We start from the raw sequence: 14881 nt of genomic DNA on the forward strand, positions 1-14881 counted from the left end.
ATCTCACATATGGGAAGCCAAGGTTCAAATCTTGGTGCAAGCAAAAATTTCAATATTGTTGGGAGGAGGGGGCTTGTTGGGCTTGTTGGTGAGTGGCCCTGTGCGAGGACAGTGTAGAGGAAATTCATCTTACCACGGGTTCCCGGAAGGGAGCCAAAAAAAGAATGTATGCTACTATATATTATTAGCAGGTATTGTACTATGGTCTAGTACCTTTTAAGATAATCTTTAGAACGTTACAAATTTATAATCAACCAATAGAATAGTACAAAAATTATGAGATAGAAGATTTGAGGTCAATTACATTGCACACGTTTATCATATAGTATACAATCAAAGACAGCTCAGTACTCAGAAATGCCTGCACATCGTCAGCTCAGCTGTACTCTTGCATCTGATTGGAGTCTTTACCCCTGCGGTATTTTCTTTCATCCGAGAGTTGTTTTGCGAACCTATTTGTTAATGACTTGTTAATCTATTTAGTAGTAATAACTAATAATGTGCAATTTATATTGGCAATATTATAAAATTTATGAACCAACCTTCGAAGAGCATCTGCATTGGTACCAAGGTGTGGAATTGCTTTCAGATGCCCGGTTTCTGGGTCTACCCTGCTGGCTGGTTTGTTGAGCAATTCTTGACCAATTTTCACTAGATTTTCCAAGTTCTTCTCTGTTGCTACATCTGTTGAAGCAGTTGTTCCTGTTAAGCTGTCATCCTGTTTTATTTCCAACAATATGTGCCGATTAATCGTAAACGGATTACTACATTAAAGTTAAATTTGAAGGGTATCATGCGACTTACTTGAACACGAAGGTACTTGTCCTCTGAACGAAACGATTGGAAGAGGATATTATTTTGGTAATCAACTAAGTCAGCCCCGGCTTCATAAAAAACACTTATAATTGGTGATGATCCATTTTGAAAAAGCCAAGAGACAAGCCCCCACTTTCCTGCAGTTTTAGCATTGTATTTCTGCTCAATTTTTCCTGATCCTGTTCCTATCGATAAAACCAGCAACTTATTATGGATGGTCCCGTAATCTGGATTCTCCTTCATCATTTGTTTGGTAACTTCATTTATTGCCAGATAAGTCTGCCCAGAGAACAAAACAAAAAGATAGAATGAAAATATTGATACACGAAATAATATCCTATCTGCTGGTTTAAAGTATTGTTGGATAAAGGTTTTTCGGGCTCTTATCCAAATAATTTATCATAAGTGTATTGTGAACATGGTACACACTACATCCAAGATTGTTTTTATGCTCATTGCTCATTTGGATGATTCCAAATTAACAAAATGTACCAACACAGTGGTACATTCAGGTGTATGATGAATAAACTCGTCTGTTTTTATATTTCAGCTTTGAGTTTTCGTGAAAAGAACTTTGATTCAATGACTTACTATGTAATAACATAACAGCTATTTTATAAATTAATAAAAAAAAATGATTAAGGTAGGTTATGTAAATAACAATTCTAAGAGTAGGACATTTGGGAAGGAAAAAAAGTTCCACCCTCAAAGACAAGAAGCTCATTCTCTGTAAAATTACACGAGCCTTTTGTTACTAGCTTGGGCTCGTGGTCCGATGCATGGGTTGGGGGAGGGGGAGCAAATTATCCCAACCTCATTAAGCCATGTTTGCCTTGACTCACCCCAATTGTAAGACCAACCTCACCCATTGGTACACCTTTGCCCCAAGTGAAACTATGCTATTGTGCATCCTCTAAGCATAAGAATAATAATATGATTGATTGAGCTTGACTTACCGGATTTGTACTCACAATTCCACCATCAATGAGGTTGAATTCCCTTGTCTTTCCATTTTCAAATGCATTTTGAAAATAGAAAGAAGGCAGAATGGTAGGAGCGGCCGATGTGCCTATACATATATCTGATAATTTCGCATCCAAATCAGGATAACTTAGAATCTGCAAAAATTAAATGATAAAAACATTTGTGAGTCTTCTTGGGTTGATTGACATGATAGATGAACTTTTTTATGCATAAAGAAGGATGTAGTTAATCCGTTGACTAAGTGGCAAAGTTTAATTGAAACAAATGAAAATGTTAAATGAAGTCTGCAAAATCACAAATTTGAAATTACGAAGGTAAAACTATTTACGTATAAATCCATATTTTGGTCAAAGAGAGGAGGCAGACAGAAGTTCTGATATTTTCAATGTTTTGATATGTTTTTTAAACAATGATGAAAATGTTGGAGTTTGTCGATGTAAATAAGATTCGAATTTGTCTATTTGAATTCGCCTAGGCTATGTTCTCTAGCTTTGTTCTTATAAATATGTGCTATCTTAAAATGTTGTTTACTTGTTTTGTTTTGACCTTATTTTCTATAATCGGAAGGAGTATTTTTTAAATCTGTCATACTTAGCTACTCGTAGTAGGAGTAGTTGCTGAAGTGATCCTCTCTACTTTTCTTCCATCAATAAAAAAAATGGTCTCTTAGTTATGGCCCTATATAGGTCTGTAAATCTACTTGAATCAACTCTAACAAATTAACAATGTAACTAAAGGGCACTAGGAAAATCCACACACTTCAATAACCTCGCATCATATATCACCTATTACCTATTATCATAAAAGCTTAGAGAATATCGTAAATTTCACTATGAAAATGAGACATCGTAATTCACTTTTCCAGACATATACTAGTTGCCTAGGTAAAAGTCATGCAATAGGCTCACCGCTTAAACTGTTTGATCAAGTACTTGACCAGTCGGACTATAGCTACGACTTCCTCTTTGTACTCCTTTTGTGGACTTGCTACGAGCCTACGACAAAGTAGACATAAAACTAAAGAATTTTTAACACTAGACGACATGATAAGAGTAAAACTCTCAATTAAACTATTTGGATAATCATATTAAGTATAGCATTTATGCCTATCAGATCGATAATACTGTGGTTAAATATATATGGAACAAAACAAAAAGAAAACATTAAAATAGTAATTTCTTTATTTCCTTTATTTTGAAGTTCTTAGTTTGCGTATATAGAGCTAGGATCATCTAATAAAGAAAAAAGGAGCACGAATATATATATTCTCTCCATTTCATTTTAATTGTTACACTTTGACATTTTATACTATTCACAAATTGCACTTTGACCCTCGTTTGTGATTTATACGTGAATAAAAACATAGTTATGTGGGATCTTCTTAAATTCGTCTTAGTATGTATTTTATTAATATGTACTTTTTATGATTTTTATAAATACAAAACTAGAGATATATATCGTCAAAGTTTTGCATTGGCATGCGTGAAAAGTGTAAGTGTAATAACAATTAAAATGAAACGGATGGATTATATATATATATATGGATAAAATCACATGAGAATGCTCCTTATCTGAGAAATGAGAATGAATTTCGAGCACAAGATTGAATTAGAATTACAACACTTGTTCATTAGAGTTATACCCTCTACAAAATTTTGAGCCCAAAAAAAAATTGAATTTTTTTCTTCTTAATATTCTTTTGGAGTTACATCACTTTTTCATTAGAGTTACCTCACTTATTCATAAGAGTTATAGGGCGTAAAATTCATTTTCATTTCTCATGTAAGTATGTATTCTCATATAAACTCACTTTATTCAAAAAAATTTATGAATATATATATATATATATATATATATATATATATATATATATATATATATATATATATATATATATATATATATATATATATATATATATATATATATATATAGGAATTGGATCTTGTGAAAACCTCTCCTAGGCTGAAAACTGAAAACAGATAACCTAACCTAACCATTTCCGCACCACCCCAGAATTCACCTCTTCCTGCAACACCATCTTCTCTGATCTCCAATCCCTAACTCAACAAACTTCCCACAACATCTTCGCCTACTAACTTATCTCCGACGCTTCCATCCGCCTCCACACCTCCCTCCTCCCCTATCCTCAAAACGTGGCGTCCTTCACCGCCCTCACGCGCGCAAGTCGACGGCGCGTATCGATCACTTCGAAAGAGTTTTTCGGCGGAAGGAACGCTGAGTTCCGACGAGTTTCGGGAGTTTGTTGTAGTTTTGTTTGCAGATGCTGTTGTTTCGAATGCGTCGAGATTTGTGGCGAGTAGTGTTTGTGTTGGAGTTGCAGGGATTGGTGGAGTTGGAATGGCAGCCAGAGTTGGGGGTGGTTTGATTGGGTCTGTTATTGGTGTTTATGCTCTTGGGGTTGCTACTTCTGTTTATGTTAGCTTGGGTTAGGTTAGAGAATTGTGTTTGAAAACAGATGCACGATTAAAAGTTACCCTTATAATACTCACATAATAAAGTTATCCTAAACGCACTAAAAGTTACACTTATCATATATAAAGTTGCCCTTGAAATATATAATGTTATCCTTAATATAATGAAGTTACCCTAAAACAGGCAAAAGTTACCCCTAAAGTATATAAAGTTACCCTAAAAATAGTAAAAGTTACCCCGTTTTCAGTTTTCAGATTAAGAGCGGTTTTCAGCGGATCCTACCCCTATATATATATATATGTATATATATATGTATATATATATATATATATATATATATATATATATATATATATATATATATATATATATATATATTCTTTATTCAAATCAAGGATGGTCATCAGCAAACCAAATGATTAGTTGATAGAAATTCATTTAAGGTAAAATTATTGGATATGATCACACGATTATAATTTATTTACCTTGTAGGAAGAGAATATAACTGGTTGGAAGGTCTTAATGTCAAAAGTTGGAATGACAACATTTGTTAGTGTGTGATGCAACCTTGTCTCTTTTAATTTTTCCCTTAGCATATGGCGTAGATACTTGCCATCATATTTTGGCCCTGTCATTGCTTTGATGAAGCTAATCAGCTGAGCAAGTGGTCCCCTGCAAATGGAAGAAAAACAAATTATGTGTAATTTTGCACTTAATAATAGTTAAACCCCTACTATAATAGTAACTTATAACCAACAAAGTAGATTCAATATCCCGAGAGAGTTATTAACTAACGAAAAATCTAATAAAAGGGAGAGTTATTAACTAACGAAAAATCTAATAAAAGGGAGAGTTAATAAGGCAGGTAGCCAGGTAGTATTGTAGTACCAAGTTACCAACAAATATACGATCTTTCTTGTTTCATTCTTAACAGTGTCATCACCTTTATGCCCTTTTCAAGCAAATGACCCGTAGGTAGATAGTGCGCACGGGTATATGCAAGGAAAGGTGTGCACAAGTTAACAAAATATAAAACGCATATTCATTAAATCAAGGGAAAAGCTAAATGCAGCCCTTAGGGCTGCATATAAGAACCTATAAATGAAAATTATTTTGTAAAACAAGCATTAATGACCTTGATAAATGCATGCTTTTTGTCATAAATAACCAACTTTATACTAGTTTAGGAAAGGTATTTAATGCTTATATGCAGCCCTAAGGGCTGCATTTAGCATTACCCTTAAATCAAATACAAACTAAATGAATATCTCTACAATGAACACCAAAAAACATAAAATTTATTTTTTGAATTCATTACTTTTATTTTCCCACATAAATTTTCAGAGACTTTCTATCTCTTCTCCCCAAATCCTCCAACATCTCTCTAACTATTCTCTAACCTATCTCATCAAACTTTTTAAATTCTTCATTTTTTACAGAATTTTCGTACATGAAGATGAATACAACGAGTTGCAAAGCAAAATCGACAACATAAGGTATTAGATCCATGCTTTTGATGAGAAAAGAGAACCTTTTTTTTTAAATTTTGCATTTTCATTTCTTATTTTTTTCTCTCTTTTCTAGTGAAGATCTTGATCGTGGTTTGTGAAAAATGAAAACAACCTTGCAATTGATGTCCCAATGAACAAATGAGAGAGCCCAATGAATAAAGGCGATGAACGAGTTCGACATCTAGAAAAAAAAACAGGTAATGTTCATTGTACTGTAAATATATCTTCATTGTATTATTATAATGTACTCATTGGATTCGTGTTGGTCATATGTTTATTATATTTAGCCATATATTTCTTATGTGTTTGTTCAGATGTTATGTACAGTTTCTCATATGTTCATTGTGTGTTTGAAACATATTAATTGCATTAATAACATGAATTATTATGGCAGATGTTCATTGTCTTATTAGCATATGTTCACTGAAACACTTGGTTAGATGTTTGTTGCATTTCAGTCATATATTCATTATGTGTTTGTAATATATTCAATAAAATGATATGAATTAATGATGGGTTGATTATCATATTTGTCTATAAATGTGTGATATTTGTTCAAATGTTCTTTGTATGATTATGTGATATTTCTTTTACTATTTACAAATGCAAGGTGCACATTTTTAGGCTGATATTCATTGTATTACTATCATGTTCATTTTAGTCACATGCTCGTTATATTTGGTCATATATTTATTGTATGTGGGAGCATGTTCATTGTATTATTAGAATGTGTTAATTGTATGTTTAATTTGAAAGATTATGTTCATTGTATTATAAACTTGGATAATTTTGTTTTAATTATAGCTCTTTTCTTTCTTGTATCAGTTCAATTCGACTAGTTCTGACAACTAATGATACGTACGTTATGGTGTCGATATCTCACTAATCAAATCAATCGAAAATAGAAGGAAGCTCAGAAGCAAGAATAACTTCTTAATGAACTCAATAGTGTTTAATTAGCAATACATGTTCTTTGGTAATAAGACCTTGGCGTTCATATGAAATATATTGCATTATTTTGATTATATTTCTACATTTGGGTACATATTACATTTTGAATTAACCATCTTTTGTAATTACTTATCTTTTGATAATTATATAACTATTCAATTGGGATATTCATTATAGATAGTATGTTATTCATTGCAAATCATATTTGTACATTATATAGAATAATAATGACAATATGAATATTCATCATAATGAACATAAAAGTAATTTGAAAGAACATTTTGAAGAATTGGATGAATAAACTAACAATTTGAATCAACAATATATTAATGAAGTGAGAAATGAAAAACTGTAATTTGAAAAATATTTTGAAATTTGAATTTTGAAAATCATCGCCAATTGAATTTTTAAAATTCGAAACATACCGAATTTTAGAATTAATCGAAAATGTTCAATCCAAAAATACATTTGTTCATTCAACAGAGAGAATGTGTTTATTACACTAAATTTCTCATCAATGTTCATTTCAAAATTGCAAATGTTCAATCAACAATAGCGTGTGTTCATTATACTACAATGTCCATTGAATAAAGTGGATGTTTATTGGTTTACAACGCACATGGCTTGGGGTGAAAAAGTTGAGGAAAGAGAAATTGGGGTGAGTCCCACAAATGTTCATTCCAAAATTGCAAATGTTCATTGGAATAACAAAATTGCAAAAGTCTAATGGATCCTACGAGTTCGTGTCCAAAACGAATCCTACCCTATTTTTCTTCAAACGACCATAATTTTCACAATAATTAAAGATTTTAAAAACAAAACAACACCATTTAGCATCTTCATTTATCGATGTTGAAGGAAACAAACATTCAACCTTAATACAACAAATCCAAGCATAAATAACATTAAGAGTTTGACACAAATAAATAACAAACCTCAATAATGTTACAATTCTCATAAACAATCAAAATATAATTTACAATGTTACATCTTGATTATATATTAAAATTATACATATAAGTGTGTAACGGGTTGGGCATTGGGTTTTAAGTTTTACCCTTTTAATTATATATTTTAAAATAACTTTAAAAAACGGGTAAATCAATACGATTCCAGGTAATAATTTAGGACATGATCCAGATCCTCTCCGTATTAATTGGATCCAAAATTTGAGGATCCAAATCGCTAAAAACTGATCTGGATCCACATACTTGAGTAGGGTCCATTACCCACTGACATCCTAATTGTACTTCAAGGAAAGAGACATCTATGGTTCTCTTCCAAGAAAAATATAACTTCCTTTGTTAATTCCATATTACTTGCAACATTTGTTTTTCCAGGGATAAAGATCATCAACGTTAACTAACCATATTTTTTTCTGATATAAAAAAAAAAAACGATTTTTTCACTAAATACCTTCGAGTTTTCACGAAATTCACCGGGTACCCTCGCACTTTTGAAAATACATGGGGTACCCTTCAGTTTCAACATAATACACCCAAATACCCTTAATGACTAACGATGCTAACTGTCATTAATCATTAACCTTAATTATCTGATTTAAATTCTAATTAACCCTAACCCCTAAACCTAAACCCTAACACTAACCCTCCCCCTCGCTCCCTCCCACTGCCCCAGCAGCTCCCCCCTCCCCCACCCTCCCGCAGCGGCCCCACCCCCGTCGACCCTCCTGTAGCGCCCCCGCCCCGTCGAATCCCCCCACCCTCCCCGATAATATTGCTTCTGGGTTGTTCACTTCCACGAAAAAAACACCCACCCTAGCACGAAGAACAACGAAGATGAGAACAGGGAGAAACTACAGCGCCAACGAGGGGAAGGGGGTTGCGCGGCAAAGTGGGCTGCGAAGGTGGCGACTGCGTGGGCTGCGAGGGGGTGGGGTAGGTGGATGGTTGGGGAGGGTTGGTGGGCTGGTGGTTAGGGTTAGGGTTAGGGTTTAGGGTTTAGGGTTTAGGGGTTAGGGGTTAGGGGTTAGGGTTAGGGTTAGGCATTAGGGTTTAGAGTTTGGGTCAGGGGTTAGGGTTTAGGGTTTAGGGTTAAGGATTAGGGTTAGATATAGGAGTTAGGATTAAATGTTAATTAGGATTTTAAAATAGAAAATTAGGATTGATGACTAACGACGGTTAACAACACCGTTAGTCATTAAGGACATTTGGGTGTATTATGTTGAAGCTGAGGAGTACTTCGTGCATTTTCAGAAGTGCGAGGGTACTCGTGAATTTCGTGAAAACTCGGAGGCATTTGGTGAAAAACCGCAAAAAAATTATCATGTAGAGATCATATTAGATTTGTTTCAATAGTGTATAAATTTATAATATAGCATCTATAACTAATTATTCTACTAATATAAATTCATAGATGCAAAGTGTGTGTCCGGAGAAACCATGAAAAAGAAAACAATTGCATCTAGATTGGTAAGGAGGGAGTATATAATATACACAATAGTTACGAAAGTCGCTGTAGTTGACAAGATGACATGAATCGATCGAGCAATCAACTAACAAAGACTTGTAATCACTAATCAATGTATGTATAACCAGTTCAAAGTGGGAAGATCATAAACTACTTCTATATGTCTACATCTCCAGCTTGGTGGCCGGCAAAAAGATGTTAGAAACAACCTATCAATTTTTATTCTAAACTTGGTCAGCAAAATACAGGCGACATCAAACATGTTGGAAGTCCCTTACTAATTATTAAGATTAATCCTACAATAAAATATTTATGTATACTTTAAAGATATAAAATATTTATATATATTACAAAATATTAACAATATTTTTAAAAAAAGGTTACTAAAGTATGTCAAATAGCCAAATAGGACAATGCAACTAAAAAAAACAATGAAAATCGAATTTCAGGGTCATGTGCGGTAGTAGCATACTACCCTAGCATATACATTGCATACCTTCATTGGCGAACATGATGATATAGTATAATCTGCTAGTATCACTTCCTCGCGTTTGAATTTAGAAAGTGATGAACAATTGATAGCTCACCAGTTACATGCTCAAACAATTAACTGGATTCTTTATGACGACATATTTGATGTATTGATATATATATATGTCATAATAATTATTTCATGATATAGTATATGAAGAAATTTGTAGTATATTTGAATTTTGTGGGTAACATTTATTTATACACCATTATGGATAAGTAGGGGTGTTTATAAAAAACTAAAATCGATAAACCGTACCAAAATATCGAAAAATCAGTCTAAATGGGTGGTTACCGTACCGACAAAGATTTTTTTGAAGGTGCACTTACCAAACCGGTTAAACGGTACAGTCATTACGGTTATGATTTTTGAGTGAACTGTTAACCGAAATACCAAAATATTTTTTTTCTCTATTTAATTGTTGTGAAATATTTTCAAACAATTACATTAATTCTAATATTTGTTGTTAAGTTACAACAATTAGAGGAAGTATGTAATTATTTGAAAACTCTAGTACTAATATAAACACTATAATTAGGAAATAGAGTGAATTCTTAGTATTAGTTATGTTTTTCAATGGATTTATTATCCACTTTATAATACACTTTATATTAGAGTATATGTATGCACACAAATATTGAAAATATATGTACATTAAGTAAAACACAATAGTATAACTTAGATAACGGTTAATAGTTAACCGAAAAATGTACCGTTAACCGCTTAGGAAGTAATCGGTCTAAACGGTTACGGTTCGCAAAAAGAGCGAACATACAGAAACTTTCGATTACCGAACTAAAACGTTGTTTCGAGACGGTTAACCACCTATGAATACTCCTATGGATAAGAGAGGGTACGGTTCCCTTTCAAACAATTGGCGCGAAAATTGATTATTGTGCGTAGACGGTTCGAACTATTTATGGGTAATTGGGTATTGGGTATTAAAATTTGGATATTTATAAACGACAAATAATAAGCCTTTACTTTGACTTGTCTTTTTGTTTCGATTTAATGATGGAACAAAAATCACAACCTTTTTCATTCGTTTTTCCATCCAATGAATTCTAATTTTTTATCCCATAAGATTTAATAAAAATTCAATTGACCTTTTAATAAAATTGCCATGCTTAGTGTGTGACTATGATTTATAGGCTACTTATTAAAAATTATATTGTGGTACGGAATATTCTGACATTTAAATTTGTTACCTTTCCTGAGGAAATATTTGAGGACCATGCTTCAAGTAAAATGTTGTGATATCTTTCGCAGCATATAGAGGACGATTATAGTCATCTGGTGCAGTTAACATGGCTGTAATCAACCCTCCCGTGCTTGTTCCTGCTATCACATCAAAATAATCTGCTAGTCTTACTTCCTCTCCATCCAACTCCTACATAATTAATCATTATAACCAATTAACCTGACATCATATTAATTAATTGTTTTGTGCGGGGAAACTATGCATCACATTATGTCTCAGGAGTGCTGTTTTTAACATATTATGAACGTAGTAAATAATATTTTCATTTCGCATCTAAAATTATTGTGCACATGTACACTACTCATTATACTTAATTAGTTACTTTATTGTTTATTGTTATTATTCATTAGGTGCATGCACGATTGCATAATTTTACAAGGTATCAATGCTAACAAGATAGAAATTTCATAGTTCTCATATTTATGCCAAATTTTAAAAATGATGTCTATATATAACAGTGTCTTTCACTTTCGGACAAAATTGTATCGTGTAGAAATAAACTCATGGTGAAACGTGTTGGACTATCCCGACCATCATGCCCAACTCTACTAGGAACCTAATTATCATTATTCATATCAAAATCACATTGTTGGATGTGATATGCACGATTCACACGTTAAATGAGTACAAATGAGTGTGAGAGATGAATGGATATATAGGAGATATGTCTATGTAATATGATTATGTTTTATGTACGTACCTGAAGAAGTCGCTCAAGAAAAGCAAGAATGACAGCAGGAATAATGCCTCGAATACCACCACCGTCGATGCTAAGGATTGTGACCAATTTCTTCCTGTTGTAGTAATTGAAGGATGGAGGAGAGCTTTGTAAGTTCGTCATTTTTAGTATTATTTCTCAAACACCAACCTAATTACCTGAGCGAGAGAGAAAAAAAAGAAGAAACAACACACCATAACCAACTTAGCAAAAATCGTCTTCTTAATAGCCGCGAGACTATCATATTATATAATATATTCACACTACTTCCCCCATTTATTCTTATTCCTACATTGTGGACTGGTAAGCTAACTATTTAATTTTAGGAGGAATTAATTGATGGAAGCAACTATACATGCATGCCATACACTTAACTAATTTATTATAAATTTTTAACTTAAACTTAATTAATGATGACATCTCTATGACAGCGACGTGTGTGCGTGTGACAAGTTTGGGGAATAAAGGAGAACCCAACTTGTCAAGGGTCAGAATCGATCACAGGATCTCTTGGAACCGGGAGAGAAGCATTAACCACTAGGTTACCCTCGTTCTCGTATATGTATATATATGTGTGTGGGTGTATCATGTATGTATAGTTGATTAGTGTAATTAGTATCTATACTAATATATTAAAAGGCGTGCGTAAATCAGGAACGGTGCCACGTGGCGCTCTCCCTAGGGAGTTGTAGTTCATGTAATCCATGTACAATAAAAAAATTAGAAATTGCATAGTATAGGTTTTGATCCCATGACCTCAAGTTCATGTACTAAAGTTTTAACCACTAGACCAAGTTGTATTTAGTGCTATCATATCAAAGTACAATATTAATAAATGATAATTTTCTTACCCGGGACATTGCCCGGGACTAATAACTAGTTTAGTAGTGAAATAAGGAGCTAGTGATCAAAAACTTTGACAGTCATCTATCAATAAGGACATATGCTAGAGCGCAACATTTGACAATTAACTAAAACCTCTCACCCGTATTATTCTCCTTCTTATTCCACATCTCAACCTCTAGACTCCAACAGTCTGCCTAGCTAATACATACACACATACTCTATCCTTACTTCTTCTGGAAAGGTATGGTGTATGTCTTCTCTTCAGTCTTCTCCTCCTACACGGTGTCCCACCACCTTCTTCTCCCCAATCGTTTCCAAGTCCAGTGAGAGAAAATTGAAGTACATTTTAAAAATTGTTCTAATCCATGTATATTGTTGATTTTGAATGGTAAGTCTTCTATAAACACATGCATGCATTCTGTGTATATCATCAATATACATAAAAGAAATTAGCTTCTGCCACATTTCACTCGCTCAAAGTAGTAAGGTTTAGAATATGGGAAACTTATCAAACTTTTGAGGAATATATATATACAACCTAATATCAGAAATCCTTACTGAACTAGATATACGTACTAACAACTTAACAGATAGGAATATAATACAAGACTCCTAATAAATATAATACTCCAAACATAATACTCTAATATAATATACTTACCATAACTCTAATACTCCCCCTCAATCATAGGATAGTAACACCAACACTCCAATTGAAAAAATATATAAAAGAATTACTAGGAGACCAATAAGACGTGAAATCAACGCCTTCAATAACCAGCTTTTAAGATTAGGGACAACCAATACACACCATTTTGGATTAGGGACAACCAAGAAATACCCTTTTTGAATTATGGACAACCAACCAACCTTCATGATTCAATTCGTCACTTAGGGCATCAACTATGTACAACCGCACCAACACAATAGCTTGGATGGGCCACCATAACCCATCAAAATAACGATGCGTAACGGCACCAAACCAACTAGGGTTTTGGAGAAACGATGCACAACCGCATCAACCGAACAAGATCACGTCTGGGGCTCACACCATCCAATATACCACAAGCAAGATCACAATCTACTAGAAGGAGATCACACTTGAATGGTAATTAAACGTGACAGCAATTCCACAAACAAAACGTGACAGCAGAAGTTCGCACAAACAAAACACGCTCGCACAAAGCAACAACTCCACACTCGCACAAAGCAGAAGACAAAATTGAAGAAACAAAGAAAACCCAAGGCAGAGAAATTACAATGGCGTTCGTTACAAAGACACGTAAGGTAGACTTAAGAAATTGCAAAACCACCTGTCAAAAAGTTTGTGGAGAACTTGCACAATAAAGCAAACAAACAACAATAAAAAATAAGCAGCAGACAACACAAAACAAAAGAGAATTCGTAGACCACGCACCAACAATAGGGAACGCAGCAGCAGCAAATTAGGTCAAACGAAATCAGTCCAGAAAGACAAGCACCTACGCAGGACAAGACTGCACACTTGGAGAAGCGAAGATAGTAGCGGAAGAGCCGAGATCAAAGCAGGCAAAAAAAAATCTCAACTTTGAAGGAAAACAATCCGGCCGGTGGGTTAAAACTCAAACCAAACGCAAGAGAACAATATTGTTCGAGTTGTTTTACCCAAGATCTTAATTAACTTGCTTTTGATACCATGTTAAGGTTTAAAATATGGGAAACTTATCAAACTTCTCGTTAAACTTTAGAGGCATATATATATATACAACCTAATATCAGAAATCTTTACTGAACTAGATTTACTAACAACTTAACAGATAGGAATATAATACGAGACTCCTTATCAACATAATACTCTAATATATTATACTTACCATAACTCTACTACAAAATAAGTACCACATGTCTTTCTACCATAAGTATGACATATGTCATTGCAGCCCCCAACAGTGATTCATAGGCCATGTAGAATCACGGTAAAACAAAGACAAGAAAATTAGTAAATATTTATTTAATACAAAACATACATATAATTACATATGATGATTCTATAAATAGCGAGAATAAAACCCTTGATTGTAGCTAATTACAACCTTATTTTTGTAATTAAAGTCTTGTTCTATTCAACTTATTTTAACTTATTTAATATCTTATAAAATCATATAAGATCATACAAGATAAGATAAGATATTTTGTTTAACTTATATTCACTCATTTAAAAAAATAATAAAATAAGATAAGATGGTTTAACTTATCTTCACTCATTTAAGGAAAAAAAAAAGATATATAAGATAAGATCAAATCAGATCAGATAAGATGAATCAAACGAACCTAAAAGCCTTACCTCGTACTTCTATACCCCTATGCCCAAAACCCTAAATCTAGCTAATAACCTGAAATTCAAAACCTAACCTATA

General features: G+C 33.3%; 1 protein-coding gene across 1 annotated transcript; it reads right to left on the reverse strand.

Annotated features, from left to right (window-relative positions):
- Positions 1 to 258: 258 nt before the first annotated feature.
- LOC104895626 (patatin-like protein 1) lies at positions 259 to 11907 on the reverse strand. Its single transcript, XM_010682187.3, has 7 exons — positions 11622 to 11907; positions 10869 to 11050; positions 4722 to 4908; positions 1773 to 1934; positions 805 to 1095; positions 543 to 718; positions 259 to 452 (listed from the first exon to the last, which is right to left on the reverse strand). Exons 1-7 carry the CDS (start codon positions 11760 to 11762, stop codon positions 377 to 379), a joined length of 1215 nt encoding a protein of 404 aa, XP_010680489.2. The 5' UTR covers positions 11763 to 11907; the 3' UTR covers positions 259 to 376.
- Between the last annotated feature and the right edge of the window lie 2974 nt (positions 11908 to 14881).

The sequence above is a fragment of the Beta vulgaris genome, chromosome 6 (genome assembly GCF_026745355.1).
Source record: "Beta vulgaris subsp. vulgaris cultivar EL10 chromosome 6, EL10.2, whole genome shotgun sequence".
Taxonomy (NCBI): domain Eukaryota; kingdom Viridiplantae; phylum Streptophyta; class Magnoliopsida; order Caryophyllales; family Amaranthaceae; genus Beta; species Beta vulgaris.

What these genes read in the sequence shown, in the direction of transcription:
- LOC104895626 (XM_010682187.3), bottom strand. Translation starts at nt 11,762, where the DNA reads ATGACGAACTTACAAAGCTCTCCTCCATCCTTCAATTACTACAACAGG. An exon ending in TTCTTGAGCGACTTCTTCAG is followed by an intron (nt 11,051 to 11,621) that starts GTACGTACATAA and finishes TTAATTATGTAG; the next exon opens with GAGTTGGATGGAGAGGAAGT. An exon ending in GAATTGTGAGTACAAATCCG is followed by an intron (nt 1,096 to 1,772) that starts GTAAGTCAAGCT and finishes TTCTCTGGGCAG; the next exon opens with ACTTATCTGGCAATAAATGA.